Raw genomic sequence first — 20,828 nt, 5'->3', positions numbered from 1 at the left:
CCACCATCAGTTCAAAATAACTTTCCATGCTGATCTACCTCTTTGTGTTCATTGATGCCTTCATCATCCATTTATTAGTGAGAGGATCAAACATCTCCATGCTACCTAAATGTTCATTTCCATCATGTCCACCTACTGCATACACTTTACCTGTCAAATAGAGAAGTATTTTCATTTGACTCCAAATAAATAAATTCATAACATTAATGTTACATATATAAACATTATAAAATTAAAATGTCACCATAAGTTAATTTACAATTGTTGTTCTGTTCAACATTGTCATCAATGTCATTTCAGTAGTTGAATGAAAAATCAATGTAAGCTTGCACTAAACATGCTGTTCTACATGAAGTTATTTATTAGTAAATGCTCTAATATTTATCGCCCCTTTTAGATTTCCCAACTTTTTATTACTTGGTAGACAAAATCACTAATCATGCCTTCAAAGAATGCTTAATAAAATGGAGAAACGCTCTGATTAGGTTATATTTTAACATATAAAACTGGTGGCTGAGCACGGTGGATCATGCCTCTAATCCCAGCACTTTGGGAGGCCGAGGCGGGTGGATCACCCGAGGTCAGGAGTTCGAGACCAACATGGTGAATGCCTGTCTCTGCTAAAAATACAAAATATTACCCGGGCGCGGTGGTGGAAGCCTGTAATCCCAGTTACTCGGGAGACTGGGACAGGAGAATTGCTTGAATCCGGGAAGTGGAGGTTTTAGTGAGCTGAGGTCGCACCACTGCCTTCCAGCCTGGGCAACAAGAGCGAAACTTCATCTCAAAAACATAAAACAAAACAAAACAAAAAATACATATATATAAACTGGTTTGTGTGTGCACGCATGCACACACACACACACACAAAACTTGTTTGTTGTTTGGTTTTTCTTTTTGAGACAGGGTCTTGCTCTGTCACCCAGGCTAGAGTGCAGTGGCATTATGACTGCTCAATGCAGCCTCAAACTCCTAGGCTCAAGTGATCCTTCCACCTCAGCCTCCTGAGTAGCTGAGACCACAGGCATGCACCACTACATCTGGCTAAATTTTTAAATTTTTTTGTAAAGACGAGGTCTCCCTACATTGCCCAGGCTGATCTTGAACTCCCAGGCTCAAATGATCCTCCCTCCTCAGTCTCCATAAAACTGTTAATATGATCAACTTTTTTCCTAGATGATACAAACAAAAATACACAGAGAAAGACAGGAAAGACTGTACACCAAAATGTTAACTGTGACTATTTCTGGGTGTTTGTGTTGCAAGTGGTTTTCATTTTTTATGAAAATGTTTTTATAATGTTAAAAATTCATTTATACTTTTATAATAAAAAAGTGACCTTTTAGAGTTTTCTGACAATTTATCTATGATTCTACAATTAATTCATTTTCAGGAATGAGTATTAAAATAAGATGGGTATTTAAAAAACTGATATGTAATTATAATTTGGGTTCAATAAACATTTTTCCTTGGTTTAGTTTTTTGGTAACTATATAACTCAGAATAGTTTATTTTAACTCTTTATATCTCTTTTCTCTGATATTCATCTCCACATTATGCGCACTGAGTATCTGTGGCACAAAGCAAGTAAATTATCACTAACCAAGCATTTTATTTAAAAATAATTTACAATTTAGTCATTTTCTTATATAAAAAATAAATTTTCAAAGTTGAAATACTTTTAAAAGAGCATTGTGATCATGTGATATTTCAGACAAAGTGGACCCACCTTCCACAGAGATTACACCTACATGTCGCCTTCGACTATTCATTTCTGGTCCAAAGAACCAACTGTTTTTGTTGATAGAATAGCATTCAATACTGCGAAAGGGGTCACCAGATCCACCTCGACCACCTACACAAAACAGCACACCTAAAGGTAAAGCCACAAAATAGAGATAAATCATAGCTGCCAAATGAAAACAAAATTAGGGTGGAAAAATATTTAGAAAGTCAAAACTTTGAGTAAAAGTAAAAAGACACACAAAAAAGTTATTTGGATAGTATTTAATGTTATTATGTTACTATAAATCTAATAAAATTTTCTTCCTGTCCCCTCATAGAATAGGGTATATCAACTATCTCTGCTTGCTAATATCCCACTACAATATGGTCTATACTCTCACGTACCATCTAAAATTACTCTTGCTAAGGTTGTAACAAAACCAATCAGCCTCTAAGTTAATTTCTTATTGAACACAATTGCAGCACTTGATATGCTGATCATCCCGTTTTTTGGGAAACATCTTACTTCCTTGATTTCTATAATATCAGTCTCCTTTATCTCCAATCATTTATTTCCTTCTGTGTTTTCCATGTTCCATCCTTAGTCCACTTCTCACACACTTTTTGTTATAGGAAAAGTTCATCCCTTCGTTTTAGATTCCATCTATATCATAATACCTTCCCACATATATTTCTAAGCCATATCTCCACTTGATGTCCCACAGACACCTTAAACCCAACAAGTTCAAAAGGATCTCCCCTCCTTGCCTACCTAAACAATCTCTTCCTTTCCTGTGGTGTTCTATCTGTTCCTCTCTATTCCCAATGCCACTGGGAACAGTTCATGCTCTCATCAACTATTACCTAACTACTGCAAAATCCTGTCATCTCTTAATACTAAGCTGTCTTTTTGCGTTCAGATTGTCAACATAGTACACTAACGAAAAGGCTCTTTTGATAGCCTTCCATTACCTACACCAGTACTTCTCAAAAACTTCAGTGAATGACACTGAATTGTACACTTAAAAATAGTTAAAATGGGCAGGTGCAGTGGCTCATGCTTGTAAATCCCAGCATTCTGGGAGGCTGAGGCAGGAGGATCATTTGAGGCCAGGAGTTGGAAACCAGCCTGGGCAACAGAACAAGACCTCTATCTCTACAAAAAATTTTTAAATTAGCCAGGTGTGGTGGGGCATGCCTGTAGTCCCAACCCCATGGGAGGCTGAGGCAGGAGGATCACTTGAGCCCATGATTTCGATGCCACAGTCTGCTATGATTGCAACACTGCACTCCAGCCTGAGCGATGGAGCGAGACCGTCTCTAAAAAGAAGACAAAAAACGCTTAAAATGGCAGATTTTGTTACATATATTTAACCACAATTTAAAAAAAAAAGTGTAGTGTAATGCAGAATCACCTGAAGGGCAAAAAACACAGATCGCTGGGCCTGACTTCCAGAGTTTCTAATTCAGTAGGTTTGAGATAAGTCCAAGAATCTGCACTTCCTACAAGTTCCCAAGTGAAGGCTGATGCTGCTGGTCCAGGGGCGACCACTTCCTTCACACTTTGAGCAGCAAAGGCTGCCTTACAAGGTAAAACCGTATCACAGCATAAAGGTCTTCCAGGATCTAACCCAATCTCCTCCCCTCTTTCTCTCTCTTAAACTTCACGCTCCTGCAACTATGCATATAGTACACATCTTTGGTGTTCCTATAGCACTTTTGGTAATTAGCATTTATTTAACACATAGTATTAAAATGATCCATTATGCCAACATCTGTTACTAGAGTCTAAGGTAGGTTAAGACTGTGTATTAAGCAATCATGCATGAATAAGGACTAGCACAGTACTTGCCATGTACTAGGCATTCAATAATTGTAAAATGAACTGAACACCCTTACCCTAACTAGCATTCAGAAGAACATTTATTTATTATTCATGATTAAGGCTAAGGTTTACTTTCTCTATAAAACCTTTTCTGACTCTTCCAAGATAAAAATAACTACTGTTTTCTTTGTAAGTCCCATTACAGCTTATGATGATATAAAAGCACCTGTTAAGACTTTACTGCATTTATTTATTCAAATGTCTATTTTCCTAGACCAGACAAGTTATTCCAACATAAGTCTGGCTATATTCTGTATGTGCCTGCATTGCTTACACCTAACCCAGAGCCCTTCACATGGTAGGCACTTAATAAATGTTTGCAGAATGACTGCATAAATGAATGCCTTGAAGCTGCCTGTGCTATCTTTTTCAACTAATTCAATATTTTAAGTTAGATAAATGTAAAGTCTGAAGAGCAGCTAGGTGTGGTGGCTCACACCCATAATCCCTTTGGGAGGCTGAAGTGGGTGAATCACTTGAGCCTGGGTGTTCGAGACCAGCCTGGGCAGTTTAGTGAGACCCACTCCCTACAAAAAAGAAAAAAAATTATCTGGGCATCTGTCTGTGGTTCCAGCTACTCAGAGGGCTGAGGGAGGAGAACTGCTTGAGCCCAGGAGGTTCAAGGCACAGTGAGCTGTGATTGCAGCATTGCATTCCAGCCTGGATGACAGAGCAAGATCTCGTCTCAAAAAAATTTTTTTAATAAAAAAAAAAAAAGTTGGAAGAAACTGCGAAGATCATTTAGTCCCATTGTTTATAAGTAAACGGAGGCCTTGATTAAGAAATTTGTTTATAAGTTGGGCTGGGCGCAGTGGCTCGTACCTGTAATCCAGCACTTTGGGAGGTTGAGGCAGGCGGATTACTTGAAGCCAGGAGTTTGAGACCAGCCTAGCCAACATGGTTGGCTCTACTAAATATATGAAAAAAAAAAAAAAAATAGCCTGGCATGGTGGTGCACACGAGAATCTCTTGAACCTGGGAGGCACAGTGAGCTGAGAAAGCACCACTGCACCCCAGCCTGGGTGACAGAGTGAGACTTGGTCTCAAAAAAAAAAAGAAAACCGATGCCCTGATTAAGAAGTTTGCCCAAAATTACAGATGTTCAATGGCACAGCTAGGATTATAAACCCAGAATGTAATATTAATCTTTGATTAGATTTTCTTTAAGTGGAAACTAGTATTTCATCTATATAGTTCACACAGGAACAAAGAATGGAAGAAAAAAAAAAGTAACTAAAATAAAAGTAAAAGACCAGGATGCACACTCTTTTTCTGCTATTCCTATACTTTTAACTTAATTCTTAGTCTCCTCATCCTTAAAATGGAATAAAACCACCTATTTCAAAATGAGGATCAAATCCTTCACTAAAACCTACTACATAAAGTTTCTTCAGTCATTTAAGAGATCATTTATATGATTGTCTAGTACATTTTGGCATATAACCTAGGCTGCTAAGATGTTATTTGAATCCCACTCTGAATTTAAAGAATTTCATCAAATACCTTGACTTTCTAAATTCACAACAAAAAAGCTATATAACTAAAAAAATGAATTATTGGGGTGGGCGCAGTGTCTCATGCCTGTAATCCCAGCACTTTGGGAGGCCAAGGTGGGCGGATCACGAGGTTAGAAGATCGAGACCATCCTGGCTAACACGTTGAAACCCCGTCTCTACTAAAAATACAAAAAAAAAAAATTAGCCAGGCATGGTGGCGGGTGCCTGTAGTCCCAGCTACTAGGGAGGCTGAAGCAGGAGAATGGCGTGAACCTGGGAGGTGGAGCTTGCAGTGAGCCAGGCGAGATCGTGCCACTGCACACCAACCTGGGTGACAGAGTGAGACTCTGTTTCAAAAAAAAAAAAAAAAGAAAATTAGTTCTTTACATCAACCTGTAGAAAATGAGGATAATTAGTTTCATGTTAAACTAATTATCTAGAAGAACTACTTCTTCATAGGTAGGTGTATGACTTTCAGTGTTTCTTTGTATTACCTAGATAAAATTTCATTCTACTCATAATCATGAGTAGAACATAATCATGTTGTTTTCAGGCTATTTCAAAGACCTCATTATTTGATAATTGCATATTTAGATAGCACCATATACAGAGGAAGTCGCTATTCAGGGCACCTCTTCCCTAAATTTCTGAACCTCATGTATTCCCTCATGTCTCAAATATGTTACACTTTATAAATATTTTATTAAAAAGTGATACTTCTTATAGCATAATGTCTCAAGAAAAAGAAGTGAACATGAAATATTTTCTTGGGAAAATATAAAGCCTAAAAATTGTATCAAATAAAGGTGAAACTGCATGCCTCCTAACAGTTTAATATAACCCATTATACAAATGTTAGCTATGTTTAGTGCCCTTTTTATTTGGTAAAATGAAAAAACAAATATTTAGACACACAATATATTTCAAGCTCCATGCTTGGCCCCAGGGATAGAAACCTAAATAAGATACTCAGCTGTCTTTGAAGAACTCAAGACATGTCAAATGAATAAATGAAAATGCAACATAGTAAAGCAAGTTCAGAGTCGGGGAAGATCTCAAAAGAAGAGATATTTCAGTAGGCTCTGCAGAGTATATAGGACTGATTATGGCTTTTTAAAAAACTGGCTTATTAGTAAAACTAAATAATGTACAGTAAAAATGATAAATACATATATAAAACCGTATTTCCCAATTATTACTTTAAGGCAATCAGACACTAATTATATTACAACTAAGTTTGGGCACACAAGAACAACCCTCAAATACAACAAAGATCCATCCAGGAGAGTTGACAAAATAATTTGGTTACCAGCAGTATGCTTCCTTGGGGTAGTTCGAATGGAGTATTCAAAGTCAGGTACTGCTCTGCTACTCAAGTGAAGATGGTAATTTCTTGCTTCATCCAGTAAATCTCTACATTTTAGATTTTGCTTGACAATCTGTTCTTTTGCCACAACACCCATAAGAAAATCAACTGGCAACAATGGCAGACGAACCTAAGATCATGAATAGTTGCAATATAATACATTTTATATTTTCTTGGGAAAATATAAAGTCTAAAAATTGTATCAAATAAAGGTGAAAATAAGATGGGTAATTCTCCACTTCTACTGCAGCATGTTCTTTTTTAAAAATTTGTTACTTCATGAAATCTAACATGTTCATGAAATTCAACGTGCCAAATTCTAAAGCAATTTCCAGTATTGGTCTGCTCAAATGAAATCAGACTACACGTTAAATTACACCCACCCACTTTAAATATAGGTTTAAATAGGCTTTATAATTGAATTATCTTCAAATTGCTTACTTCCAAAAACGGTACTGACATAATCACAAGGCCCTTCTGTTGATAAAGGTACAATGAAAACAAAAGTGCTGGGCTTTGTTCTTTTGTCTTTTTAAGCTAAGATTAAACATAGGGAAATGTGATTTCTAACTTAAAAATGTAAAAATTAATATCTGTAACAAATGTTGTTTTCTTCAAATCAATGATCTTGGAAGGGAATATACTAACTCAGGGATGCATCCCCTTTTTCAACAGAGGCATTCGCCATTCCTCTATTAAAGATGCACTGATTTTCCAGTGGATTAAAGGGGATGATGAAACCAGGTAATGCTATTTTGAGTTCAAAGCACACACACGTAAGGGGTTGAGTCCGGTCTCTCTCCCCAGCTGCAAGACTTTGTTGCAGCAGTCCCTATATCTACTGTTATGGCCCCCCCCCTTGAATGAAGTCTGCCTTACCACCTTAAAGAAAAACACATATACACAAATAAGATATAGCTGCACGATAATGAAACTTTCCATTTGCTTTGCTGACAAACTTACTTTCAAAATAATTGTAAGAGAGAACATTCAAACGTGTTCTGAATTTTGATACTCATATGAATGCATATTGTGATATGCACCTGAAAAAATATGTCTTATCACACTTTGAATAGGTTTACTTTATCTGCCTATAAATATCTAAAATGACAACACTGGTAATTATAAGCACTTTCATTCTTCGTACTATTTGTTTAACTTTCTGATAATGCTATTAAGAAACTTTGTTATTAAAAAATCACAAGATTGCTGGGCGCGGTGGCTCAAGCCTGTAATCCCAGCACTTTGGGAGGCCGAGACGGGCGGATCATGAGGTCAGGAGATCGAGACCATCCTGGCTAACACGGTGAAACCCCGTCTCTACTAAAAAAAAACAAAAAAAAAAAACTAGCCGGGCAAGGTGGTGGGCGCCTGTAGTCTCAGCTACTCGGGAGGCTGAGGCAGGAGAATGGCGTAAACTCGGGAGGCGGAGCTTGCAGTGAGCCGAGATCCAGCCACTGCACTCCAGCCTGGGTGACAGAGCGAGACTCCGTCTCAAAAAATAAATAAATAAATAAATAAATAAATAAATAAAATAAAAATCACAAGATTATCATTGAGTGCTTTTAATAAGCACTAGTTTTAACAAAGCATTTAATTTAGAAAAAATAAGTAAATAGGAACACTCTTAAATAGTAATACGTCATTTTACTTCTCAGGAATAAATGAAGAAAGGAAAAAAGGAAAGAAGGGAAGGCGGGAAGAGAGAGAAAGGAGAGGGGAGGAAGAAAAAGAAAAAAGATCACGAGGGCCTACAATCTTCTTATCCTGGTAACTGCTATCGACAGTGAAAAATAACAACAGTAACAATGAGACACATTTCTGAGGTTTAAAAAGTCAAACTATGGTGAAAGAAGAAAATAGAAAGTGATGTCCTATGGTTGTTTACATAATAAACCTTCACACATTAGGAATAACTATACTTTTATTAGCAAAATAATTCATTAATTTAGAAACTTCATTACAAAACAATAATTATAAATTATATTAATTTAGAGCTGTTTCCTCAAACCATTTTCTACTGGCATAAATAAAATATTCATCATTAGTATCCCAAAGGAATATTTTAAATATTCAGGTTAAAAAGCAGAGAATGATACTGGTAACTCAAATGTGACAAATTTAGATTCATCCTGAAACAGCACAGCAAGTTAATAGGAAAATTAGAGAGCTAAAAGTCATTTTTATCATTTATTACATCGATAATTTCTATATTCCTTCAAATAATCTACTCTTTTCATAATAAATGAAGCATGTTGATTTGCTTCCGTATCATTTCATTTCTGTGTGAAATCTTATTTCAGCCCCTACCTGTGCAAGTGTTTCATCCAACCATTTGGAATGATGCTGAGGATTGGCAAGTAGCCACTTGATGGCAGCATTATAGACCTGCTTTTCATTTTCAATATTTAGATCACTGGAGGACAAAAGCTTATGGAGGTGCTGGGGTGATACACTTACAAAGTCTTCACACTCCACTACTTCAGTAAAATGCTCACAGGCATACTGATCCGCCATGTCCATTAAGTCTATTCGATTGTGACTTTCTGCAAAGGCTCTTACTGCCAGGCAATTGGAGGGATGAAAATGTAACTTCATGTATTCACAACAAGCTCTAGCCACCAGTTCAACCTGCAGAATACAGGCTGCATATAAGAGAGGCTGGACATTGTCAACAGTCAAAGTAAGCCGTGAAGAATAAACAAACTTTACCAAGTCTTCTATTGCGTCACCATCAAAATCTCTAATCTCAATGAGCGTTTGCTTGGCTTCGGCCATTTCAGAAAGAAACATGGCTCTAAAGTAGGGAATAACACAAGCCAATACCAGCTTGTGACAAGAGATTAGCTTTGAGCCAACCTGTTCAAAAGAAACCAAGAAAGATTCAGTTTAATATCAAAATCAGCTTCAGGTCAGCATTTAACATGTGTTTGTAACAGGAACAAAATTTCCAGACAAATTTAGAGTATCTTTTTACAAGGCAAACCTTTGGTCACTTACTTTCAATGTAGGCCAGTTTCTTAAAGTCAAGCAATTTTCATCTTCCAAATTAACCACATATCTCATATATATACATACATATACATACACACACAATTTATTTATTTATTTATTTATTTTGAGACAAGACCTTGCTCTGTTGCCCAGGCTGGAGAGCAGTGGCGCAATCTCAGCTCACTGCAACCTCTGCCTCCTGGGTTTAAGCGATTCTCTTGCCTCAGCCTACCAAGTAGCTGGGATTACAGGCGTGCACCACGACACCTGGCTAATTTTTGTGGCTTTTGTTCTTTTAGTAGAGACAGGGTTTCACCATGTTGGCCAGGTTGGTCTCGAACTCCTGGTCTCAAATGATCCAGCTGCCTCAGCCTCCCAGACCGGTGTGAGCCACCACACTCAGCCTCTTTTATATATGTATCTATAACATACACACAACAAACCGTGATTTTCTATGTTATATTTCAGGGACATTTTGTGAATAAATAATAACAGCAAACATCAGTTAGCACTCATTACATGCCAACCACTATCGTAAGTGCTTTTTTTTTTTTTGGAGATAGGGTCTCACCCTGCTCCCCAGGCTGGAGTGCAGTGGCGTGATCATGGCTCATCGCAGCATCAACCTGCTGGGCTTGAGCAATCACCCAACTCAGCCTCCCAAGCAGCTGGGATTACAGGCACGTGCCACCACACCCAGCTAATTTTTGTATTTTTCAGTAGGGACAGGGTTTTGCCATGCTGCCCAGGCTGGTCTCAAAGTCCTGGGCTCAAGTGATTCACCCACTTTGGCCTCCCAAAGTGCTAGGATTACAGGCATGAGACACAGAGCCTGGCCTTCTAAGTGCTTTTCATATACTAACTCAACTGTCCCAACACCCCTGTGAGTAAGTACTAGTATTATCCACAATTTATCAATCAGAAAACTGAAGCACAGAGTAAGTATTTAGTAGTATTTACTATAAGCTCAACTAAGGTTTTTTAATTTTCTATTTACATTATCTTGAAATGATATAGCTCACATAAGAGCAGTTAAAAACAAAAAAACACTGCAATCTCATCACCTTAATTATTGAAAAATCAGATAGCTTCCAACAGTGTGCTATTACAAACAGCACAGCAGTGAACTTCTTTGTAACTAAATCTTTCTTCACATTCTCTATTATTCCAACAGATAAACTCTTAAAAGTAGAAATGCTGCTTCAAAGGACACAATGTGAATATGTGAATACATACTGTCAAACTGTCCATTTCTGAGCTTCTTACAGTATTTGCACCATATCTTGAGTGTTAAGAAACACTTTTTTTTGTACAGACAAAGTCTATGCTGCCCAGGCTGATCTCAAACTCCTGAGCTCATGCAATCCTCCTGCCTCGGCCTCCAAGAGTGCTAAGATTACAGGTGTGAGCCACCATGCCCGGCCATAGTTGCCAATTTGATGAATAAAAAGATCTCATTGTTTATCTTTTTTTTTCTCTTAAGATTGAATCATTTATAAATTTTGAGCTATGTGTATTTCTTCTATGAACTACAAATTTTTTATAACTACTCCTCATATAATCAGAGTATTAGGTATTTGTCATATATATTTCAAACTTCTCTTTTAGTTTGCTTTCAAATTTTATTCTCTTCCAATGGATTTTTATATAATTAAATGAAGTCTTTTTATTTATTGTTTTAGGTACCCTGCTAGAAACGGGAACCATCCTAATATTCTATATTTACTTCACATATTTTTTATACTACTTTTATGGTTTTATGTTTTACACTTAAATTTTTATTTACATCTGGAAGTTTTTGGTACTGAGTGGGCAGATATCTTTTTAATATAGTATTTATCCCATTTTCCCAGGAGTTTACATTAATCAAATACAAGTAACCGTTACAGTACTATTTAAACAATTTTCCTGTTTTCATGTAGTGTTTTGATGATATAATAAACTTACAGTTGTACCTCACTGAGAAATAATTTTTAAATGACAACTTCTGGAGTGTTCAAATGTATAAATGGTTTTGCTTATAAAAGCCCCTTCCTCAGTCTTTCTTCACTAATGTGGAAGAACCAGTATCACTTATTTCAGCAAGTACAAGACAATCATTTCTGTCTGTTATGCTATATTAAATTTTTTCACAGAACTCACAAGGCAGGATTTAGATTCCATTGAGACTAAAGTTGTAATGTAGACTATAACATAAAGCTTGGCATGTTTTCAAATTCACGTCAGCTCTAAAATGGGATCTGAAATCTAATACTAAGTAATTTTTAAATAGCCTAAGCATATCCTTTAAAAAATTATTTCCACATGCCACCACCGGGATTCAGTTTCTATGTAAATATTTTTAAGTCTTACATGACTTAAACCTGCTCCATTAAATAACTTGCCAACACTCTCCTATATAATAGTATCATAAAATATGGTTCTACAATTTCTAGATAACCATTATTTTAACACTTGCCATTCAAGTTGTACAAATCAATGGCCAGCAAGTCATTTTCATGTTGTTTTTAATAAGATTCTGTCCCTTTACAATTCTATTTGAATCTTGATTCAAATAAACGAAAATGTGGCGATTTAACACATACACCCCACGTACCCTTTTAGAATAAATATCCATCTTTATAAAGATCTTTGAGCCACATGTATAAATAGGAACAGCCAAAAGTTTGGCTTTTTAATGCACTGATTCTCCTTTGATGTTATATAGTTCATTACATTCCTGAAAGTTTATTTGTACATTTTCTTTCTCTGGTACATAAAAATAATTACCAATTACCAAAATCATTTCATTAGAAATTTGAAAATGAAAGGAATCTAAGTCTAAAGATCTGATATTTAAAATTGGATGAAAAACATACAAGTTACACAATATTAGACACTACCATATAATTTAGAATTACATAAATACTATACATACCTGATACTAGTTAATTTTCTAATTTATATTCTTTGTTAGATCAGTGAACATGTGACTAATTCAAGATACTATCACAAAAGAAAAACCTTAGACAAATTTAACAGAGTTTAACTGAGCAAAGATGGATTCAAGAATTGGGCAGTCCTGGAACCAGAATAGGTTCAAAGAGACTCTGGTGCTGCTGCATAGTCGAAAATTATTTACAGACAGATAAAAGGAAGGTGGCACAAAGAAAACGGAAGTGAGGTACAGAAACAGATGGGTCAGTTACAGCTCAGGGTCTGCCTTACTTGAACACAGGTTGGACAATTGGTTGCCTATGATTGGCTGAAACTCAGTGATTAGCACAAGAGTAGGTAGCAGTCTGTTTACACATCCAGTTAGGTTACATTTCACTGTGTACAGAGAAACTTTTAGGCCAAGCTTAAAATACGTAAGACGGGAGCTTTAGGCTAAACTTAACAATACTCAGGGAAAAATCATGTCACACTTCAGTATTAAAATATGTAGAATATCAACATTCATTAAATAATTCCTTAGACTTCTGTTTAAAAGTTTGAAATACCATTAATAAAAACTCTTGAGTAATTTTCCAGAGATTACCCAATATGAATGGAAATACAATGAAAAAAAGGCTTTTGGATTAGTGAAGCACTTGACTATCAACATATAAAGCATTCCTAACTCCACTAGTTAGGACTTCATCATGGCTCTTGAGCGCCACTTGATCGAGCCCACTTCCACTCTGTGGAGTGTACTTTCATTTCAACAAATCTGTGCTTTTGTTGCTATTTAAAAAAAAAAAAAAAAAAAAAGAGTTCACCATGGTTAACATTTATTTTGTAAACTATTTCCACTTCACTTAAAAAAGTTTAGCAAAAAAAAGGCCGGGCGTGGTGGCTCACACCTGTAATCCCAGCACTTTGGGAGGCCAAGGGGGGCAGATTAGGAGGTCAGAAGATGGAGATCATCCTGGCTAACATGGTGAAACCCCATCTATACTAAAAATGCAAAAAAAATTAGCCGGGCATGGTGGCACATGCCTGTAGTTCCAGCTACTTGGGAGGCTGAGGCAGGAGAATTGCTTGAACCTGGGAGGCAGAGGTTGCAGTGAGCTGAGATTGTGCCACTGCACTCCAGCCTGGGTGACAGAGTGAGACTCCCATCTCAAAAAAATAAAAAAAAATTAGAAAAAGTTAAATTTTATCTTAGTATTATTAACCATTATATATACAGGAAAATTTTCCATATCAGTAGTTGAAAAATGTCCTTCTACTCTAATATACTTTAACATTCATCATTAGCAACTCATGCAAGCATTTCTTTAATATCTAATATTTTATGCTACATGCATATTATTCATTACCATTTCAATGTTGTTTTGACATTTACATTATGACTTTTTGATTACCGTAAATACTATTATAGTGGATATACAGTTGCATAACTTCGTGAGTAAGAATAATCGTGACACTTGCCGTGACCCACGATTGCATCACTCTACTTCAGCCTGGGTGAAAGGACAAGACCTTGTCTCAAAATAATAAAATAAGCCTATAATCTGTCCTTTCCCCTTATAAAGTAAAAAAATTTTACTATTCCTTCACTCTTAGAGTTTTATTTTTATTTTAAATTTATATTTTTATTTTATTGTAAATATATATTTATAAATAATTATGTAAATTATAATTTATAAATAATATATATATTTTTTGGTTTTTTCAACTTTTACTTTAGAATTAGGGGTGCATATGTAGGTCTGTTGCATAGATATATTGCATCATATTGAGATTTGGTGTATAAATGAATCTATAACCTAGGTAGTGAGCATAATACACAATACGAACTAAACAGTTTATTTCAATTCATACCCCCACCACCTTCCCTACCTCCCCCATCTTGTATTCTCCACTATTTTTCCCATTTTCATGACCACGTTTACTCAGTGTTTTGTTCCCACTTACAAGTGAGAACAAGTAGTATTTGGTTTTCTGCTTCTTTATTAGTTCACTTAGGATATTGGTTTCCAGCTGCATGTATGTTGCTGCAAATAACGTGATTTCATTCTTTTTTTATGGCTGTGTAGTATTCCATAGTGTAAATATAACACATTTTCCTTATCCAATCCACCACTGATGGGCACCTGGGCTGATTCCGTATCTTTGCTATTTGCGAATAGCACTGCAATGAACGTACACACATATGTGTCTTTTTGATAGAATGATGTATTTTCCTCTGGGTATATACCCACCAGGAGGATTGCTGGGTTGAATGGCAGTTCAACTCCCAGTTCTTTGAGAAGAATCCAAACTGCTCTCCACAGTGGCTGAATTAATTTACATTCCCACCAACAGTGTGTAAGTGTTCCCTCCTCTCCACAGCCTTGCCAGCATCTGTTATTTTTTGACTTTTTAACAAAAGTCATTCTGACTGATGTGAGATGGTATCTGGTTTGCATTCCTCTAATGACTGGTGATGATGAGTATTTTTTCATATATTTGTTGGCCACTTGTGGGTCTTCTTTTGAGAAGTGTCTGTTCGTGTCCTTTGCCCACTTTTTACTGTACCTTTTCTGTTTAGATATGTTTAGATAAACAAATACCATTGTGTTACAAATCCCTACAGTTTTCAGTATGGTAATAGACTACGCAGGCTTATATCCCAGCGACAACAGGCTATACCATATAGCCTAGGTATGTAGGTTATACTACACACGTAGGCTGTGGTAAGCAGTTCTAATACAGTCATGTGTCACTGAAGGATGGGGATACGTTCTGAGAAATGTGTCAGGTGATTTTATCATTGTGCAAATGTCACAGAGTGTACTTACAGAAATCTAGATGGTATAGCCTATTACATACCTGGGCTATATGGTACAGCCTGTTGCTCCCAGACTACAAACCTGCATGGCCTGTTACTGTACTGTACACTGTAGGCAACTGTAGCACAATGGTAATGGTTAGATAACTGCATATCTAACATATAAACATAGGAAAGGCACAGTAAAAATATGGTATAAAATATATTTTTTAAAAGTATATCTGTATAAGGTATTTGCTATGAATGGAGCTGCAGGGCCTGAAGTTGCTCTGGGTGAATTATTGAGTGGTGAGTGAATGGGAACGCCTAGGACTTTATTGTACACTACTGCAGACTTTACAAACACTGTACACTTACGCTACACTACATTTTAAAAAATATTTTTCTTTCTTTCATGATTAACCGTGTCTTACTGTGACTTTTTCCATAAACTTTTTAATTTTTTAAAAACTTTTTGACTCTTGTAATAACACTTAGCCTAAAACACATTGCATAGCTCTACAAAAATGTTTTTATATGCTTATTCCAAAAGCTTTTTTCTATGTAAACGTTTTTTCTTTTACATTTTAAGATTTTTTGTTAAAAACTAAGACACAAACTCAGACGTTAGCCTGCATCCATACCAAGTCAGGATCATCCATATCACTGTCTTCCGCCTCCAGATCTTGTCCTACTAGAAAGGAGATGACACATGAAGCTGTCATCTCCTATAGTAACAATGCTTTCCTCTTGAATACCTTCTGAAGGACCTGCCTAAGGCTGTTTTTAGAGCTAACATTTTTACTTTTCTTGTTTTTTGTTAAGAATCAACTTTCTGCAATTTTTTTCTTTTTTTAAGTAATGTTCTTTTCTTTAGAAGTAGCAGGAGTACACTCTACAACAATAATAAAAAGTACAATAAATACATAAACCTGTAACACAATCATTTATTAGTATGAACAGGTATTAGGTACTATACATAACCATGTATTATACCTTTTATACAACTGGCAATGCAGTAAGTTTGTTTACACCAGCATCACCACAAGCACGTAAGCAATGCACTGTGCTAGGACACTATGATAGCTACAACATTACTAAGTGATAGGAATTTTTCAGCTCCATTATAATCTTATGGGACCACCATTGCATATGGGGTCCATTGTTGACCAAAATGTCCTTACGTGGCACATGATTATACCACCTTTCTGAGAAACATGAAAAAGATTAAAATACTGATTTACTAGCTGAATGGATGAAGTAAAAGGTAATTTTCCTTAAACACAAAATCTTAAAATTTCTTAATACAGAATGCTTACGTGTTAAATACAGGATCACTTTCTCCATTATTATTTTTCTCTTCTATCAAATTATGTCTGTGCTATTTTCTAAATGTCCTCCAAAATCATATGCTGAAACTTAATCCCCACTGCGCTAATACTAAGAGGGGGAACCTTTGGGAAATGATGAAATCATAAGGGCTCTGTGCTCATGAACAGATTAGTGCCTTAAAAGAGGACTGGAGGGAACTAGCTTAGGCCCATTTTGTCCTTTTGCCTTCCATGTGAGGACATAGTGTTCATCCCCTCTGGAGGATGCAGCAATAAGGCACTATCTTGGAAGCAGAGAGGGCAGCCCTCACCAGACACCAAACTTGCTGGTACCTTGATTTTAGACCTCCCAACCTTCAGAACTATGAGAAATAATTATCTACCATTAGCACAGTGGCTTACAGTTATAATCTCAGCTTTTTGGGAGGCCCAAGGCAGTAGGATCATTTGAGACCAAGTTTGAGACCAGCCTGGGCAACATAGCAAGACCCATCTCTAAAAAAAAATTTTTTTTTAATTAGTCAGGCATGGTGGTGCATGCATCTAGTCCCAGCTGCTCAGACGCTTGTGGCAGGAGGACTGCTTAAGTCCAGGAGTTCACCAAAAAGTTTTAATATTTCACTGAGAGATAAGAAGAAAGTACTTTAAATGTGTAATGAGAAACAATCAGAACACAGGCTTTTCCATACTGCTTTATCACTTTTCCAATTTTATTAAAACTGGTTGCTTTTAGGAGAACAACATGATCCTATAGATTATGAGCAAAGTTCACTGAGGACTTTTTCATCTAAGGTTAAGTAGACTATATTTGACTATCAGGTGTAGATAAACAATCCCACTTAACAGATGAAAACAATGAAGTAGAGATTGAATTAATGGAATACAGATATACAGTAAATCACTAGCTGAGTAAACAATCCAAAATTGCTGACTTCTAACTTACTTCTGTATTCAGAGTAAGCAAATACACCAAGTTATTTAAATTCACAAGTGAAAAGCTTATCTGGTCAACAGCAATTTATTAATTTCACTAATAATATTTGTTGTTCTAGGGTTTTAGAACTCTCAGAAGTTAAATTAACTAAGAAATAATGAATTTATCAACATTAAATTGGTACAATAATTTTATCTTATTCTAACTTCTCTTCATTTGCCCTCTGTGTCCTTTCTCCTACACTAAAAAAAAAGATTGAGACTAAAAGCATTCTAGCTGTGTCAACTATGTATAGCAACAAAATTTGCCTTGTGTGGTTACAGAAACCCCATTTCGTATATTACACTGAAGCGGTCTGAGAAAAGTAGAAAAAAGGCAATCTCACCTTGAGTGTGACATCGCAGAGTTCTCCATTTTCATAAAATCGAAGAAGAGAACCATGAAAATCTTTCCAAGCTTCATTTGCTTCAAAAATAAAGGAATCTTCTCCATCACCATCACTAATTGAGGATCTGTTCTTTATTTGCTGGTGCTGTTGTTGCCTTTTCCCCTTTGTAATGTGATTCCTAGCTTGTTTAGTATTCACAGAATCTGAAGCCATTTGCAATATTCCTCTTTCAATATAGCTCTCTTCTCAAACATGCCATTTATTCTTTTTCAAAGGGTAGGGAGAAGGCAGAAGGTAGATGTAGACACTACAATTCAGACGTTTTTCAAAACCCACTCAACTGCCATTGTACAGTTTGCTGTGACTGAAAAATCAATAATAAAACACATAGAGACAAACCAAAAGAAAAAAAAATTGTTAACTATAATTTGTTAATACTATACATGCAAAATAACTATATCAATCATTATTTATAAAAGAACAAAAAACTTTGTTTTCATGCTAAATAATACATAATTCACTTCTGCTAATTATTTTATATCAATAAAGAAACTACTTTAAAATCCAACAGGAACAACTGACTTGAGCACATGACTTTTGAGATGTGTAATATGCTATCCTCAAAGAGAAAGGCTATGGACTAAAATTTTTCTATTTTTAAATTTTTATTTCAGAGACGGAGTTTCTCCATGTTGCCCAGGCTGGTCTCAAACTCCTGGGCTCATGCAATCTGCCCACCTAGGCCTCTCAAAGTGCTGGGATTACATGCTTTAACCACCACACACGGCCACGAACTGAAAAAGTTAAGTTTTGAGACTTAACTCGGATTTTTTTTTTTTTTTTAGCAGAACAACATGATCCTACAGATGATAGGTAAAGTTCACTAAAGACTTTCTCATCCAAGTGTAGATAAACAACCCCACTTAACAGATAACAATTAAGTAGAGATGAAATTACTGGAATAGAGATATACAGTAAAACACTAATATAGCTGCCTTCCAGCTATACAATTTAGTAATGCAAGGCCAAAACAGAAGGATATTTTGATTGAATTAGGTTCATCCTAGATTCTGAAGTCAGATTATGGTTCTACCACATACCAAATATATGAGCTTGAGCAAATGACAACCTGCTTAGACCTTGATCTCTTCTGTAAAATAGAGATACCACTTAAGGAAACATTTTCAGGATTAGAAATATTGGACTGCCAAACATAGGAAATGCTGCGCTCTTATAAAGATCTCATTTTATTTGCATTTTCACATAGAACTTACTAGTATTTACATACCAAATCAAACTTTCCTCATCATCAAAGCATATTTGATGAACAGTCACACCATCAATAATTCTATGCTACAATTCTACTTTGCTGACAAGAACAGAGGATTTCAAGTTACTAATAAATAGACACCTATTCCATCACTCACTGGCTGTGTAAGTTTTTTCTGAGGCTGTGTAATTTGTAAAACTGAGGCTTTACTAATCCTCAGTTTCTTCATCTATAAACAGGGATACCTATCTCCCTCATGGCACTATCCTGAGAAATACATCAAATACAATAATGAAGTGCTCGTTTAAAATATTGGCATTATCAGAGTGGATAGCTCTGCTTATTATGTAGTTTCAGAAAACTCTAAATATTCTAACCAGAACTTTAGCTATATTAGGTTCTTTATTGTTAATCTCATCATTTCCAGCTTTTGACAGAAATCAAAATGGTTAATGTAAGGTTATAGATTATAGTTATTAATGCCTTCTTATGGTTTCTGTGGCAGACATACATGATAGTGATCCTTAATGAGTCATGTCTTCATATAAATCCCTTGCATGCAGGAAGAACCTGTGACTTGCTTCTAATTGACAGAATGTGGGAAAGTGATGAGATGTCACTCTCTTGATTACGTTACATTATAGAATACTGCGTGAGCAGACTGGAGTAAGAAGTTCTCCTGCAGGCCTTGAAAAGCAAACCACCGTGGAGACAGCCATGTAGCAGGGAATTACAGGCAATCCCTAGGACCTGAGAGAGGCTTTTACCTGACAGTCAGTAAAAAGCCAGGCCCTCAATCATACAGCTCCAAGGAAATGAATTCTGCCAATGACCTGAATAAGTGTGGAAGCAGATTTCCCCATAATTGAGCCTCTTCATAATACAGCCTGGCCAATAGCTTTATTGCAGTCTTATGATATTCTAAGCAAAGGACCCAACTACACTGTGCCCAAACTCCTGATGCACGGCAACTGTGAGATAATAAATGCATATTATTTTAAGCCACTAAATTGTGGTACTTTGTTACACACAATAAAAAACGAATACAGACACCTTCTGTCAGGTCTAAAATGTTATCTGAGGAAAGCATCTATAGATATTCTAACAGGCACCAGTCACTGTAATATCTCTTCTAAATTCACATTCCTGCTGCAAAATCAACAAAGAACAGATGGGACAAATAGAAAACAAATAGCATAATCAGGGCTTAAAAACTTTTTCTGTAAAGGGCCACAGAGTAGACATTTTTGACTTTCTGGGCCACATGGGTCTCTATCACAACTACTGAACTCTGTCATTGTAACACAAAAGCAGTCACAGACAATAGTAAATAAATAAATATAGCCATGTTCCAATAAAACTTTAATTATAAAAAAAAAAAAAAAAACACTTAGTTGCCAGGTATAATGGTTCATGCCTGTAATCCCAGCAGTCTGGGAGACTGAGGTGGGCGGATTACCTGAGGTCAGGAGTTCGAGACCAGCCTGGTCAACAGGGCAAAACCCCGTCTCTACTAAAAAATACAAAAAACAGCCAGGCATGGTGGTGCGCGCCTGTAACCCCAGCTGCTTGGGAGGCTGAGGCACGAGAATCACTTGAACCCGGGAGGCGGAGGTTGCAGTGAGCTGAGATCACACCACTGCACTCCAGCCTGGGCAACAGAATAAGACTGTGTCTCATAGAATAGAATAGAATAGAATAGAATAGAATAGAATAGAATAGA

The 20,828-nt window shown here is 36.2% G+C and overlaps 1 protein-coding gene across 2 annotated transcripts in view; it reads right to left on the bottom strand.

The window, feature by feature from the left end:
• Positions 1–20,828, bottom strand: part of KLHL8 (kelch like family member 8) — a 60,049-nt gene that overhangs the window by 15,980 nt on the left and 23,241 nt on the right. The window contains exons 2-7 of one of the 2 annotated variants that reach the window (XM_023198103.3): positions 17,833–18,199; positions 9,185–9,331; positions 8,783–9,103; positions 6,416–6,602; positions 1,730–1,873; positions 39–150 (exon numbers count right to left, since the gene is read on the bottom strand). In XM_023198103.3, coding sequence (XP_023053871.1) covers positions 39–150; positions 1,730–1,873; positions 6,416–6,602; positions 8,783–9,103; positions 9,185–9,331; positions 17,833–18,048 — 1,127 coding nt within the window. In that variant the 5' untranslated portion in view covers positions 18,049–18,199. Of the gene's footprint in view, positions 1–38; positions 151–1,729; positions 1,874–6,415; positions 6,603–8,782; positions 9,332–17,832; positions 18,200–20,828 lie in introns of both variants that reach the window. The other variant, XM_023198102.3, reaches the window with a different exon arrangement.

The sequence above is a fragment of the Piliocolobus tephrosceles genome, chromosome 3 (genome assembly GCF_002776525.5).
Source record: "Piliocolobus tephrosceles isolate RC106 chromosome 3, ASM277652v3, whole genome shotgun sequence".
NCBI lineage: Eukaryota > Metazoa > Chordata > Mammalia > Primates > Cercopithecidae > Piliocolobus > Piliocolobus tephrosceles.
The sequence above is the reverse complement of the archived record's forward strand: the minus strand, read 5'-3'. Positions and strand labels throughout refer to the sequence as shown.